This window comes from Alligator mississippiensis, chromosome 2 (genome assembly GCF_030867095.1).
Source record: "Alligator mississippiensis isolate rAllMis1 chromosome 2, rAllMis1, whole genome shotgun sequence".
NCBI lineage: Eukaryota > Metazoa > Chordata > Crocodylia > Alligatoridae > Alligator > Alligator mississippiensis.
The window spans coordinates 50,644,773-50,660,784 of NC_081825.1; the positions used below are offsets into that span (position 1 = coordinate 50,644,773).

General features: G+C 46.7%; 1 protein-coding gene across 3 annotated transcripts in view; it reads right to left on the reverse strand.

The window, feature by feature from the left end:
- The window catches only part of RFC1 (replication factor C subunit 1), a 79,032-nt gene extending 67,353 nt beyond the window's left edge, over positions 1-11,679 (reverse strand). For 2 of the 3 annotated variants that reach the window (XM_059721639.1, XM_006258471.4), the window contains exons 1-2: positions 11,573-11,679; positions 608-736 (exon numbers count right to left, since the gene is read on the reverse strand). In XM_059721639.1, the coding sequence (XP_059577622.1) occupies positions 608-736; positions 11,573-11,575 (132 nt within the window). In that variant the 5' untranslated portion in view covers positions 11,576-11,679. Of the gene's footprint in view, positions 1-603; positions 737-11,572 lie in introns of all 3 variants that reach the window. The other variant, XM_059721640.1, reaches the window with a different exon arrangement.
- Between the last annotated feature and the right edge of the window lie 4,333 nt (positions 11,680-16,012).

Here is a 16,012-nt window from a genome sequence, read left to right on the forward strand (position 1 = left end):
CTTTCATAATATTAACATACCACTACAATGTCTTCCCCCTCAAACAGCTGGAAAATTGAAAATTTCCTTAGCTGAGCTGGGAAAAAGTTATGGGGAAACTGGGTACAGAAACAGGAACACTTGCTGCTATCTAACTACAGGATAATTTTTTTTCTGTGGTAGCAGAGCAGAGTTCACTTGGTTTTGCTAGCCTGGCTTAGTAGAAAGCATATTTCTCTCTCCATTTTTTAGAGCCACACCCAAGAGAGAAGAGCCTAGATTAAATATTCTTCAGGAAGCAAGTAAGTTGACAGCTCTGAAGGGTGAAGCTACCACAGAATACATTCTAGGTTGGCAGAGAAGACTTTTCCTGGGTTTGGTGCTAGCAGAAAGATAACATCAGTTGCAAAATTTCTCTTCTCACATTTAAAGCCAACCAAGTTTATTTTAGTTTTGGCTCTAGGGAAAAGAGTCAAATTTTAAGGGCCATTAATAAGTTACTGAAAAAAAAATAAAATCCAGAAACCAGGCCAGTTTTTAAGTGAAGAGCCACAGATACAGAATCCTGTGCCAGAACAAATTAAAAAAATAAGTTAAAAAAAAAAAAAAAAGAGGAAAACAAACCAACTTTGATTTCCTTTCTCTTTTTCTTTCCAGCTGAAGTTCCTTCCCCGTTTTTGGTTTTCTCAGTCTTTTTTGCTGCCTCACATTCATTTTTCTTCCCAGTAGATACAACCCCAAAGAATTTTCGGATGTCCTAATAGAAGAAAAAAAAAAGTAAATTAAAATGAAATAAAACACAGAGTACTCTGACCTTTCACTACACAAGAGGTAAAAAAATAAGTTATACTCTCAAAAACTCTTCTGCCATTTATTACCTTAAGAATTGTGCTTAGAACTTGTTACTCATCATTAGTACACTACAGGTGTTTACAGACCCAAAGCAAACTTTGATCACTTGAAGCTAACAATGCATCAACCATTCCTGTATATGTAGATGATTCCAGAAGACCATTTTCCCCTTTGACAGCCATCCCCCTGCAAAGTGCAATGGTCCCTCTAACGATGGACAGAGACACCAGGCCAATCAACCCCAGTAGTAATAATTATCTGCAGTCAAGTTTGGTACAAATAATAGTCCAACTTCCAAGGCACTGAATAACTCAGCCATGAGACAGAGCTTGAGATAACCACCAAATTTTCTCAACATAACCGAGGAGCAGATGCACAAAATTAATAATTCTAACATAATCCAAACATAGTATGGATCTAAGTAAAAAATTTAAGATGAAGGTAAGTTAATCAAAATAACGATCTGAAAAAATGAACACAATTAAGTAAATTTAACTAATGGTATCACTTACTCCTACTATATAAATAGAAAGACATTTTTCCTTGATAAAAATTAGAAACTTAAATTTTAGTGGGATCCAGTATAAGCACATTGTGAACCTATAAGAGCAAATCACACTTCTAACAAACTGTCCATTTAAAAAAACATCATACAGTTTGTTTCTACCTATTTACAAACACTGTCTCCAAGTATGGAAGTCATATTAACAGCAAGCATTTTAGAAGCAGGTGAGTGACCAAAATTCACAGCAGACGGTGGGAGGGGTTTTTGACTACTTTCCATCTAACACTTGCTTATTTTCTTCTTACACAGAGTTCATGTAAGTAGTTTCCTAGAAATACAGAACACTAGAAAAATTCCATTTTGAGCTATAACTACATTTATCCTTTGAAGTGTTTTTAAAGTAAAAGTGTAGTCCTATTGTTAAATTTATGAGTTTGTAGGATCATTGTGAAAGAAGCTTTATATAGTGAAAAATATCTTTTCGATAGTTTGTTATAGAAGTATCCTATTCTCATTGCTTCCTTCCTGACTTGGCGTCACCAGTTTACAAAGCCCGAAGCCAAATCGACTGTATGATTTGTAAACAAGAACTAGCATTTTTCCTCTGTAAAACCTGTGATTTATTTGCTGTCTTAAAAATTAAAAAAAATGTTCTTGTCTTAGGAGGCTCATTTTTTTTATGAAAATTCTTATACTTTCCTCATAAACTAAGACCCTGACCCTGGCAAGCAGATGTGTGTGTTGAAATAAATGGAACTGTTCAAACAAGGTTTTGCCTACATGCATTTACCTGAAAGTTTGGGCCCTGATTTAATAACACTAGTGTTACTCAGCTATTTGCAACTATTTGATTATAACATTACTATTAATACAGTACTAGCTATGCATTTCTGATTGTAGGTGGCTAGTTTTAAAGTTCTTAAAGGAACAGCATCCAACTTAAAGCAGATTCTGCATGGGCAACAGAAAAACCAAGAAACTAGCTATTGTCTTGGCTAGGGACTCTGAATACTAGCATCAAACTTTCATTACCAATACAGGTTGCCCTCACCAACCACAGGAGTTAGGATCATGGAAGTTACTGCGGTTGGCAAAACCGTGGCTCATAAGACAAAAGGCTTATGGGAAAAATGAGGTTAGGGACTTGACTATGAATAATAAAGGAACATACACTGTTTATAGACTGACCATGTATAGACTCACTAGGGGGGACCAGAAGGGTTTGGGGGAGACCTTGTTTCCCCCAGCACCCCCCGGGATAACAAGAAATAACGGCCATAAGTTGTTGGAGAGTAGGTTCAGATTAGACATCTGTAGGAACTACTTCACAGTCAGGGCGGCTAGGATCTGGAACCAACTTCCAAGGCAAGTGGTGCTGGCTCTTACCCTGGGGGTCTTTAAGAAGCGGCTCGATGCCTACATGGCTGGGGTCCCTTGCGCCCAGTTTCTCTCCTGCCCAGGCAGGGGGTCGGACTTGAAGATCTACAAGGTCGCTTCCGACCCTACTTCTATGATTCTATGAAATAATTTTTTATGTTTGCCACACACTCTCCACATGCTAGACAATCCAACAGCTCCAAATTTGTTTCCAAGGACATCACTTTCCTTGCCCTCTTCACAAATTGCTCACCTTCAGCACTCACTCACTTAGAGGCCATGATTAAGGGCAAAATTCAAAAATCACAAAGAAATCGGGAGAAAAATTCAGAGCACCTACAACTGGATGTTAACAGCATGAAGCACAATGCAAGATTGAGTGTGTGTGAGGAGTTGGGAGCGCCACGGGTGGCTAGCAAGCATGCAGGTGATTTGAAATGGCAAGGTGGCGGGTTGATACATGGTGACAGAAAACTGTGGTTACTCAAAACTGTATACCATGGTAGCTAAAATGGTATATAGAATATCAAGTGTGGATGCTCAAAACCATGGTTGGCAAGGGAAACCTGTATTACAGAGAAAGCTAACATGTGGAAGATAGCTTTATAACCGAAGAATGAAGACAGCACTAAGATGTTCTCGTAGGCTAAAACAAATTATTTTAGGGCAAAGGCCCCCTTCATTTACTTTAAATGTAAACTACCGATTATGTGCTACAACCGTAATAAACATAAATACCTCTACATGTCTATCATGAAGTAACAAATTGTTTATTTACAAACCTGAAATACCCATAAAGTGTTGGTGTATGCAGACACAGAAGTAAAGACTTGGTTGTAGTTTTCACAAGGAAAACCAAAGTTTGATCGGATGATAAAGAGAATATGGATAGAGTATTTGTTTCAATTATGCAAGTATAAAATAAGTAAAGCAGAAATGAGCTGGTCTTACAACACAGCTGAGACAGACTAGGTAACCAAATAAGGAAAGGGTCCATGGGAAGGATAAGATGCTATTAAAAACTGGAACACACTTAAATAAAACTTCCTAGGGACTTACAACCACCTGAGAACCATTAACCCATTAAAAGAGTCAATTAAAAGACTTGAAATAGATTAAGATCAACCTTAGATTGTGAAAGTTTAAGAAATTCTGACAGTAACAGTTAACACTTTCAGATGTAAAGCTTAATTGGGATGTAAAGATCCTCTTGAGTCCAGAATGCTACACAAGCATAACTACAGCCAACATGCATAAAAAAAAACAGCTATGGAATTGACTAGCTTGTATACTTTGGCTAAACTGACAAAAAAAACAACAACCATATTTACCTGAATCCAAGACAAGGTTTTTATCCCATTCAATGTGGGAGCAAGCCCCTGGTCCTGGATTCAAGTACAAGCTCAGGGGGTAGGTAGCTGCTGTGGCTGCAGCCCTGACCCAGGCATGGGGCAGAGGTGGAACTGCACCTGCCATTCCCCTCACCATCACCACTTCTGCCCCACACCATCTCTGTCCCCCACACTCTGCTTGCCCTCCATTGAGACTGCAGCCCCCAGCTAGCCAGGCAGAAGCAACTCTGAGACCAAGCTCCACCTCTGACACCAACCTGGGCCGGGGGTACTCCAAGTGTGCTACCTGACCAGATAGAGGCTGGAGCCAGCACAGGGACAGACATTACACATAAAACAGTTTAAGTGATCAGAAACTGGTTTAAACCTGTAACGGAACAGATGTTCAGTGCACATAAACCAGTTTGAAAATGGCTGAAACTGGTTTGAGATAAACCTGGTTGAACAGACTCAACTGAATTGAATCAAACTGGTTTACGCAATGTCTGTCCCAGGCCCCTTACTGGTTTAAGATAAACCAGACCCCCCCCCCAGCATCCCGGCATGCTCTCAGGGGTGGGTGGACCTATGTGCTTCACAGCAGGGCTGGCCCCTCCCCTCAGCTCCCTGGCTGTTGCTCTGGCAGAGACTCGCAGGCACAGAGCGTCTGCCTGGTTTTCTCCTGCTCTCCCCCTCCCCTTACCACTCCCTTCTAAGCAGGGATTCCCATCCCCTCTGCCTTACACAGACACACTGCAGACAGCAGTGTCAGCTTAGGACTTTTTGGAGCTAATCAAAGCTCAGTTGGTAATGTCCCTCCATTCGTTCTTTGTTTAAACAGAGCTGATAAATGCTCTGTTATCATTCAAGGAAGGGGAGGAACCCCTCCTTAATCCTACCAGGGCCTGGCCACGCACCCTCAGCTCAGCCCTGTGCAAGGGAAGGGAGGGCTGCTCTAGCACCCCTCGGCTTCCAGCCTGAGCCACTGCAGACATGTGCCTGCATTCCTGGGATGCCTGTACAGTTACAAAGTGATTCAGCCTAGCTAGGTTAGACTAACCTAAAAAGTTGAATCAATTCAGGCTCAAGCTTTTTGAATGTCTGTCCCTAGCCTATGTGCTCCATGTGCCACGCCAGAGCTGGAGGCACAACATAGGGTAAGCAGCAGGCCGGGGCGGGAGGGGGGGAAGCACATTGTGAGGAGAGGTGAAGGGGAAAGAAGCAAGCACAAGGGGGCAAATGCACAGTGGGGCAGGCATCAGGGGCAGAGGCAGCATCAGGAGCAAGCTATGGGGGGACAGGCAACATGGAGCAAAGTGTGGGAGGGCAAGGGGCAGGGGTCAGGCACTTGACCACGCCTGCCATTTGCTGCAATGGTGAGGGGTATAAATTTAAATCCAATACTTAGATTCTTAGATGGAAAAATTATATCAACTTTATATATTTTCCATCTACGAAATCTAATTATGGAGGATTTGTCTTTACATTTAAACTAGTCTTCAATTCATGTAACTACAGTTGTAGACTTTTCATCTTAATATTTTAAGCCTATTGGCAATTTGTTAAAATTTACTACTCCAGAATATACAGTAATTATAGGAATATATATTCCAAGACATGACTGCTTTTTTTTTTTTTAGTTTGACTTTCTACCTTGAACTGTTTGTTAATGATACTGGTAGCTGTGACGATACGTAAAATTAATAAAACAGTTTCACAGGACACCTTGGATTAATTGATATTTGTGGGCACACAACAGTTATTTGCTTTTTAAGGCCTCTCTGAAATTAGAAAATGAAGAATTTCATTGTTTGCCAATATGTGAATGGGAACTTAATAAAGATCTTGTTATTTTAAAGTAACTTGCTCCCCCTAGGCCAGGGGTGGGCAATTATTTTCGCTGGAGGGCTGCAAGGGTAGCCCCCACCCTTGACAGGTGCCCTACCCCCTGGCTGTCATCTTGGGACTGGTAGTCCTGCCCCTACCCCCTGACCTTTGCCGCCAGAAGTCCCTCCCCTTGTCCCCCAGAAATAATCGGGGGGGGGGGAGATTTGCCATCCTGGGACCAGAAAAAAAAAAAATCATACACTAAAAGTCAAACAGCTGCTTAACATTTTAATTTTATTATAAAAAGTATGTTTGTCATATTTTGTGTTTGCAGTGTATGTAGAGGTGACTACATAATAGCTCAAAAATAAAGTCTTACTGTTGTATACAGTGTGGGAGGGTGGTGTAGGTGTGTGTGTGGGGGTGTAAAGGAGTCTGGCTGGGGGGAAGCAATAGGGTATTTTGGCAGTGTGTATATGTGGGGGGGGTTGTGGGAGCAGGGTGCGGGTATGTGGACCACCCCCCATACACTCCCCACCATGGTGCACAACCCCTCCCAGCAGCAGCAGCTGGTGCTCAGGGCACCCATGCCCTGTGCAGGCACTGCCACCTGGAAACACATGGCTCCAGCCAGAACTGCACATGGTAGCAAGGAGCGCAGCCTGGCCAGCCTGCCCCTATTGTGCGGGGCTCTGCACAGTACACGTGCAGCTTCCAGCACTCATGTGCCATCAAGGGAAGCCCCACATGATGGAGCTGGCTGCCTTCCCCACTACATGTATTTACTTGGCAGGAACTGTACACCATGGGGGGGAGGGGAGAGTGTGTGAGGGGTCCCCACCGTCCCTCATCCTCCCTCACATTCATACCCTGCCCACCAGAGCTCTGCACTCCCGCCACCCTCTAGGCTGCGGATCTGCGCTTCTGCCAGCCCCAGTCCCATATTCCCTGCTCCCACCCAGCTACAACTCCTCCCCCTGCCCCTACCACAGTTCCCCTTGCTCCCGCCGCTTCCCCACCTGCTGCCTGGAGTGAGTGCTGCAGCAGGGAGACAAAGAAGAGCCTTCGGATGCTGAGCAGGTTTCCCAGCAGCTGCAGCAGGTCGCCCAGAAGCTGCATGCGCACAAGGGTGGGAGTGAGGCGTGCAGGCTAGGGGGTTACAATTCATTGGTGGGCACCCACAGGATGGATGGAGTTGCCTGGTGGACTGGATATGGCCCATGGGCCGTATTTTGCCTGCCCCAGCCCTAGGCTCTTGCCTTTTAAATAAAATTCCCTTTTCACCTAGACATGTGAAAACCCAGACCATAAAATATATTTTTTACTTTCCAATTCATCACTTCTCATGGTTCGCTGTTTCCTGAAAACTCACAGGTTAAATACAATAGTACTAACATTTTACAGCTCAATTTACCTTAAATATGAAGAAATGTTTTAAACACAAATGAATATTATGGCATATTTAATCTGGGCTGTCTCAACAAGAGCTACAAACTTTTCTACAAAACTGCTTCCTTCATGCCTACAGGAAAACCTAGTTTTCATGCCTCTTGCAAATTACACCAACATGCAAAGTTATCTACCAAAAACAATAAAAGTACCTTCAACTGACAAGTAATGGGCTGATACTAATATTGGAGGGCCAAAGCAAAGTCAACAGATGCTTAAAATGCAGTCAATCAGTACCTTCTTCCATAATGTAGGTGTAATGGAGACTAAAGATTCTAACAGAAGAGGTAAAGTGGATAATTTGTCTTTAATGGCTAGTCAAGTGTTCTTGTTTTCACTGCTGATTAAGTCAACCAAGCATCCATGTAAATGTAAATACTATGGTTTACGTTGGTAACAACCTTATAAGGAAGTAGCATCTGCAGCCTCTTAACTTCAAAACTAGAATCCCAGGTCAACAAAAAAATATTCTTTTGCTGAAAATCATCCTTCACAGCCAATACTAAGGCCATAATAGCTTCTTTGAAGTCTTTAAAAAAAATACTAGGTGGTTTTCAGCACATTGCTAGTATGACAGCACATAAGCCACTTCCTGAGTAAAGGCTTATATTTGTGTAGTACCTTCTCTTTTGACATTACTTTAAGGTAGATTATAGCTATTTGTATTGAAAGTTTATATAAAAAAAAAGTGTGAAGGATATGTATAATTTTCTTCAATCTTCAGTGTTATATAATACATATCCTTCAAAATCTTCCACGGCCATCCTGTTTTTCTGGTGAAAAAAGAATATGGTAAGAAGCTGCGCAACTGTAATGGATCATGAATCCAAAACTGTTAGACAAAAGTGACATCACAACATTTAAAGACAAAACTTCTTGCATTATGCAACATTTTTATAGGAGATACATAATGGCAACACTTTTATGGCATCTATCTATGGATACCAAAAAAAACTTCTGTGAAAATGGGGCAGAAAATTAGCTGTGATACTCTGCAAACCTAGAAGTTCAACTCTCACTACTATAATAGTACATTTTTAATGCAAAAATGGGCCATTTCCTCCATTTTGGCTAATGATAAATAAACAGATATTCTGATCTTACTGCTTTATCTAAAAGTCAGCAACATATTTCAGTATTAGACTGTATATGCTATTTCATTGAAACTCTTCTTAAATTAGCATTTTATATTAAAGGACCTGTTGCCAATTTTGATGGACTCATCAGTTTTAACAGTGCTCATAAAAGCTGGGCTTATGTCCACACTTATCAAATTCAGCCTAACAGTCCAATGCAATTGCCCTGTCCCCCATATGCGACTTAGGGATGTTCTCACAAATTTACAGACTTTGCCCACCCTGTAGATATGCCCCAATTAGACACCAATTTGGACATCCCAAAGAAAACCCCTAGCACAAGAAGCAAAATTGACTATGGATGACTTGCATTAATGCAGATCCTGATCAGAGTCTCATCTTCATTGATGCAATCTGTACTTCACAGTTCTTTTGCCTAGCTGTTGACCACCAGCGACTGAAATGTCCCACAAACAACCCCTTCATAGCATGATTCTCTTTCCATAATTTAGAGTTGTCCATCATGAAAAACATATATTTTGTGCCTTTCTTCTTGACTTGCTTGTTAGAGCAGGACATGCCCTGCTTTTTATGCATGCTGCTCTTCTTCAGTACTACCAATTGTGAAATAGAATGGATAATTAAATGATGCATCCATTTCAGTCTACATCTGCTGAGAAGCACTCTCATATAACTCATAGAGAAGCAGGGGTGCACTGATAGAGATTTTTTAGGCCAATACCGACAGCCAATTTTTAACGAGCCATATCTGCTGATACCAACCTGATTGCCAATATGCAGCCTGGCAACTTGGAGAGCAGCCAAAAAAAAAGCAGATGAATGCCAATACAGTATGGGACCAAATTTTCTTTTATTAATGCCGATACAATATGGGACCATTGTACCTCTAGAAGTAAGGCTAGAAGGGACCTCAAGAAATCATCTAGTCCAGGGGTAGGCAAAATACAGCCTGTGGACCAGACCCCTCCCACCAAGGGATTTTGTCCAGCCCCACCCAGCCTAGGCATGGGGGATAGCCCAAGCTATAGTACTGAGGCCAGTCCCACCACCCCCAGGCATGCAGCAGGGCTGAGGCACCACAGTGGCTGGACTCACTTCCTGGCAGCCCCAGCAGGAGCAGCTCTTCCCAGCTCCCACTGCTGCTAGACCCAGCCCTGCTGCCTGTGCACACCCACAGCTGGGGATAGGACCTACACAGGCAGGGCATGCAGCCAGGATGAGAAGGAACTGCAGACAGGCAGGAAGTGGTGTCCAGGAGTAGGACAGGTGGAAAGGACAGGGATCACAGGGCAGCATGGGGCCCAGGGCAGAGCTATGATCCACTTCTTGCAACAGGCCCTATTCCATGGTCAGGGACATGTAGGGAATAGATCACAGCTCCTCCCTGAGCTCAAGCCCTGCGCCCATCAGTGCCATAACATCCCAGCACCAGCCCTACTCACTCATCCCACTCCCCACTGGCCTGCGGTCCCATCCTATCCAGCTGGCTGGACACCCTGACCATGCTGGTCCTGGTCAGTCTCCTTTCCTCCTTACAAAATAATCTTAAAAAGTTTCCTAAGCTAAAGCCATTGGAACATAATACAAATACAACTTTTCAAACTCTCAAATTGTGTGAATATTTATATTGTGATACTACTCCACACAGCACTTCCCACACATATACCTCTGCTCTTACCAATGCTATCTTAAAAAAAAAAAAAAAAAAAAAAAAAAAAAAAAATGAACTGAATATATTCACCCAGCACACACAATTCCTGAGCCATAGCCAGAATGCTTATTCTGGTAGATTGGTGTACTGTAAAGCTAAGTGTATTCCCAAATCCTCCATTTGTCAATTAATTATTTGCATTCCACAGCTGTATGTGATAGGAAAGTCCAGCTCATCAAATCAAGCATGAGGACTGTAATGAGAAGGTAACAAATGTATTCAAACAGGCTTAAACCAAAATAACTACATTATTTTTAATTTAGGCTTTGGCCATTTTGGTGCAAGACTGTACGAACATTGACACTAAAGGCCCAATTGTCATGGAAGTCGCACCAACTGAAATTAAACAAACTTCAAACAAAATTTTATCCCTACAAGGAAGCTCTCATCTTGGTTTAAAGCTGATTGTATCTGTTGATTTACACCTGCATAGAGCTCCTGGCATAAACAGGAGTAGACTGTTCCTCCAAAACAGTGGTGTTTCAACGTTTTTGCCCCAAGGGCCGGATAAGTGGTGCCTGGTCCCGCCATAAGCCAGATCCTGCTGGTGGGTCCAATCTGGTGCACAGGGGCCTTGACAGGGCCTAATCTTGCCATGCAGAGCAAGGAGGGGAGCAGCCCAGCCCCAATCCAGCAGCAAGGGGTGACCTAGTCCCAATCCAGTCACAGGGGAAGTGGCTAGGGGCCTTGCTCCCCCACTGCCAAATTTCTCAACCCACGGGAAACCCTGCAGGCCAGATGCCAAGGCTAAACACCCCAAGCTCTTGCCACTCTCAGACAAGATACCAGGCTGCAGAACTTTTGGCCAGACCCAGCAGAGTCCTGCTTACATCCTTAAACATTAAGACCTTTTAGTGGGAGGAAGAGTCTCTCTCAGGCATCAGCCTGGTGTCAGATCTCAGGGCCAAGCTCCTACCACACCAGGCAGGCTGCAATATCAGAGTTACCTTCGCAGAAGCTTCCAAGGGACTTAGGAGCCACCAGCCCCCCCGTTTCTCTGAGACAGTGGTTTCAAGCGCATGGCCCCAGGAGTAGCGGAGGGACAGGGGTGCCTGCGCTGACACCACTGACACAGAGCACACACGGGGCTCAGTGCACGGTGTGGCACAGTGGCTGGGTAGGGAGCAGAGCACAGGGCTGGGGGCATCTCAGAGCATCTCAGAAAGGTGCGAGTTTTCACAGGCAGCAACCAGAGGGAAGGCAGGACCTGCCCGCACGTGACAGCGGGTCCCGCCGGGGGCATCCGGTTGTTGCCGGCGCGACTCAGATGTGGGGAGCCCCGGGGCGCGGTGGGGAGCGAGACCCGCGCGTCAGGCCGGGCCGCCCCGCGGGCTCCTCAGGGCAGCTCCAACCCGGGGGCACCAGCCCGAAGCCCCGCCGGGCTCCCGCTCCCACCCCCACCCAGCAGGCCGGGCCGGGCCGGGCCGGGCCAGGCGCCGCTCACCATGCTGCGGGCGACGGTTTATCCCGTTAGTGGGACGGCGCCAATCTCCATCCCCCTTCGCGCCAACTCCGGCCGCTGGCGCGCCCAGATGATGTCACAGGCACGCGGGGCGGGGCGGGGCGGAGCGGGGCGGGCGGCGGTCAGGAGCGTTCGGAACGCAAAACGCGGGGGCGGGGCCCGGGCTCGGCCGGAGTTGGCAGCTAAAGCTTTGCTAGGCCCCACCCGCTTTGCCGGGTTGTTGCGTGACTGGGCTCAGCGGCAGCGTCTGCTCGGGCACGTTCCGGCTGCTGGATTCGGCCCGGGGGCCTGGCGCGCCCCGGCCCTGCTTTGCCCGGGGTCGGGGGAGGAAAGCTCAGAAAGGCGGGCTAGCCCTGTCCGTTGGCACTGCTGGGCCTGTAAAAGATGTCACCCTCGGCAGTGCCTGCTCGCATCATGTCTGTGGGCTCCCTCGCGGCTACAGCGTCTCTCGGACACTAACGCACCTACTGGGGCAGATGCAAGGGTCCATTCAGGAAAAATGGGGAAGAAACCTTTCAAATGTCCGCTGATTAAAGCCTTTAAAAAAAATCGTACTTCCATGCCCTGCTCCCCACGTTTCTAGAGGGGGGAAACCTGCTCAGGCTGTCACAGAACCTGCAGAATCCAAAACGGTTATAACAACCCAAGCAGGTCATGCTCCAAATGCAGTCCTTTGGGGGGCTCCTGCTCTTCCTTGCCTCTTAGTCCCCTGGCATTTCTTGCAGAACTAGAGACGGTAGGGTAGACTTGCACCTTATAAACTAATGTAGTTTAGAGAGAGCTAGATGCGGGGTGCAGTTATTTCAGTTTTGACAAGCTGTCCAGACCATACTAGTAGTCCCGCGCCTTGACAGATGCCCGGCCCCTGGTTGCCTTCTTGTGACCAGAAGTCCCTCCTCCTAACCCCCGACCTTTGCCACCATAAGTCCCTCCCCTTGCCCAGGGAAGTTATCCTTTCAGCAGAGGTTTTGCCATCTTGGAACCAGAAAAATACCAAATCATATTCTAAAAAGCATTCATTAATTTGGTTTCAAAAAATATTTTTCTCCTGATTTACATGTGTTTGTGTAGTGTATATAGAGGTGATTGGACAATAGCATAAAATGAAGTCTTACTCTTGTATATTGTGGGGGGTGGGTATAGGTTTGTGGGCAGGTGTGGAGTGAGGGGGTGTGTTTGTGGATATGTGGCGGGGGGGGGTATGGGGTTTGTGGGGGGCTGGGTGCCTGGGGCATGTGGGAGGTCTGTGTATATGGCAGTGCAAGAGGGCGTGGTTGCATATGTATGGTTGGGTGTGTGTATGGGACTTAGTCTATGAACACACACACTGTCCCTGCCTGCATACATACACATTGTGTTACACAAATTGCCAATTGCTCAAATCACGAGCGAGACCTTATGAGGGAAGATAAGGCAAGATGCCGCATTTACAGATTAAGCACCTAATACACACACACCACATTCATACCCCAATTTCTATTCTGCGCTGGTATACGTTACCAGTCTTATTGGTGCTTGAATCAATTTGGTGGCCAGCCAAGTTGATCATGAGTGGGAGCTGGGCCAGTCCACTTCCTGCCAGTCCATCCCATCAGACAAAATGATGCTCCAGGATGACAAGCAGAACAAGACCCCAAATCAATATGTTGATATATTATAATATATGATATAATATATATACATATATATATATTATTATAATATATATAATATGTATATATTATATATTATATATAATGTGTATATATTATATGTATATATTATATTATATATTATATGTATATATATTATATCATATATTATAATATATCAACATATTGATTTGGGGTCTTGTTCTGCTTGTCATCCTGGAGCATCATTTTGTCTGATGGGATGGACTGGCAGGAAGTAAACTGGCCCAGCTCCTACTCACGATCAACTTGGCTGATATATATATATATATATATATATATATGATATAAGGTGCATAGTATATCACCCCATCTTTTATAGCCTTGTCAATTCACCCAGTTCTCTGGGCTTTTGCTGGGTTATCATTGTGTTCTTTCTTGAAGGCTGATTGCCATGGGCGACTGGTGCCTCCTGAGTCTGGGGGGTACCAGATTGCCAATGCAGGGGGTCCCCCAATGACTGACTGCCAAGCCAGCAGTGAAACCAGAAGTTCATTTCTACCGGCACTTCCAGTTTCGTGGCTGGCACTTCCAGGGGGTGCACAGCCGATCTCAGTGGGTGCACGTGCACCCACGTGAACCCCTATGCATTGTCAATGTCAATTGCCGTTGTTCTCTTGCTGTTCTGGGGTGGATTCTTGTTTGGTCTTTTATCTGTCTGCATTCTTAAACCAGTCACCAGCTGATGTTTTCCTTTTCCACAAATACACGCTCACCCATACAACATACTAAAGAGTAAAAGGTCAAGCACTTATGTCAAGCTACAGAGCAATACAAAATGGAGTTTCTTAAGGCAATGCAAAACTTAAGAAAATACATAAGATTAAAAGCAATACGCAAAAGTCTATTTTCATGTTATTTACCTAACATCAAGCTGGTATTTATGCTATTTGCCTAACAACTGCTCCTACCTGTCCACACACACACTGTCCTTGCCTGCCCCCCCCCTCCCCCCCCAACACACACACCGTCCCTGCCTGCATGCACATATGCAATGCAAATACCAGCGCAGCCCCGTGCTCCCCTGTCCGGTGATGTAGCCAGCAGCCACATGGTGCTGGAGCAAGGTGGGGGCAGGAAGGGAGTGAAATGGCTGGGGGTGGGTGGGGCTGGGCTGTTCCGTCCTGCTGAAACTCCCCCTGGGTCCTACTGCCCTTGACTCGTCAGCTTTGACAGGCTGCTGGGGCAGATAAATATTCTCTAAATTTTTTAGGGGACCCACAGGCCAGACAGAATGTCTTGGCAGGCTGGATTCAGACCACAGTCTGTATTTTGCCTGCCCCGAGATAGATATATAGTCTATAGATACTATAGTCTATAGATACTATCTATCTGTCTAATCTAACTATATATGTATGTGTGTATGTGTGTATATATATAGATTTGTACCTTATAGATTAAACTAAATATATATATAGATATATTCAAATATTATACAAGCCTAAGTCTGTTTCTGTCTGTCCATAACGCTTTATTCACACTCTGATTGGCTGACAAACAGCCAATCAGAGTGTGAACAAGCCTTTGAACAGGAGGTGGCAGCGGTGGAGCACTGCTACGATGGTGGGGACACAGGGGTGGAGCGGGGGTGAGGCCAGCACAGCTCCCTGTTCCCTGGAGGCGGTAGCAACATGGCGGACAGAACAGGGGGGGCGAGGCCAGCAGTGCTGCCCTCGCCCCCCCCATCTTGCTCCCTGCAGGTGGCAAGGATGGAGCAGAGGGGGGCAGCGAGGCCAACAGAGCTGGCCTTGCCCCCCCTTACTCCTTGCAAGTGACGGCAGTGGCAGCATTGTGGGGGGAGTGAGATCAGGATGCCGCGGTGGGGGCAAAGCCATCAGCACTGGCCTCTGCACGCCCCTCCCCCCTTCCATTGTCACCACCATCTGCAGGGCCTGACGCAGGATGATGCAATGGTGGTGGGGGGAATAGTGGGCACACCGCCACGGTGGCGATGGAGGGGGGAGGGATGGGTCCAGGCCTCATGTGGGGGAGGACTGGGCCCAAGGGTAAGGAGAAGTTGGGCCACCACAGCGAGAGGAGCAGCAGGCCTGGGCTGACCCAGCAGTGGGGGGGGGGGCAGGCAGATCGAGCTTGGGGCCAACACGGGGGAGAGGGGAGGCTGGGAGAGGAATGGGACCAGGCCCGAGGCAGGAGGGAGAAGCCAGCCTGCCACAGTGGTGGTGGGTAGAGCAGCAGACCCAGCCTGATGTGGCAGCAGTGGGGGGAGGGGAGCAGTGGGCCTCCCCCCCTCAGGCCCAGTCCCACTCTTCCCCCATCCCCTCTCCCCCACATCAGTTCCAAGCCCATTTCTTCCGTCCCCCCTGTCTCCACCACCGAGTCAGCCCAGGTCCGCTGCTCCCCCAATGTGACGGCCCGGTTTCTCCCACGCATCAGGTCCGGGCCCACTCCTCCCCTTCCCCCATGACTGCTGCCGTGGGGGAAGCGGGCCTAGCCCAACGCGACCCAACACAGCAGCCTCCTCCCCCGTGTCAGGCCCGGGCCCACTCCTCCCCCACTCCCCCTTCCCCACGTCAGCTCCAAGCCCACTCCTCCCATCCCCCTGCCACCACTGGGTCAGCCCAGGCCCACTGCTCCCCACCCCCCCACTGCAGTGGCCCGGCTTCTCCCCACCCTCAGGCCCGGTCCTCGCCCACATTGGGCCCGGGCCCATTCCTCTCCTCCCCCCGCCGGTGCAGCAGGGAGTGGGGGAATGGGCCTGGACCCCAAGCAGCAGGAGGGAAGGGGGGAGCGA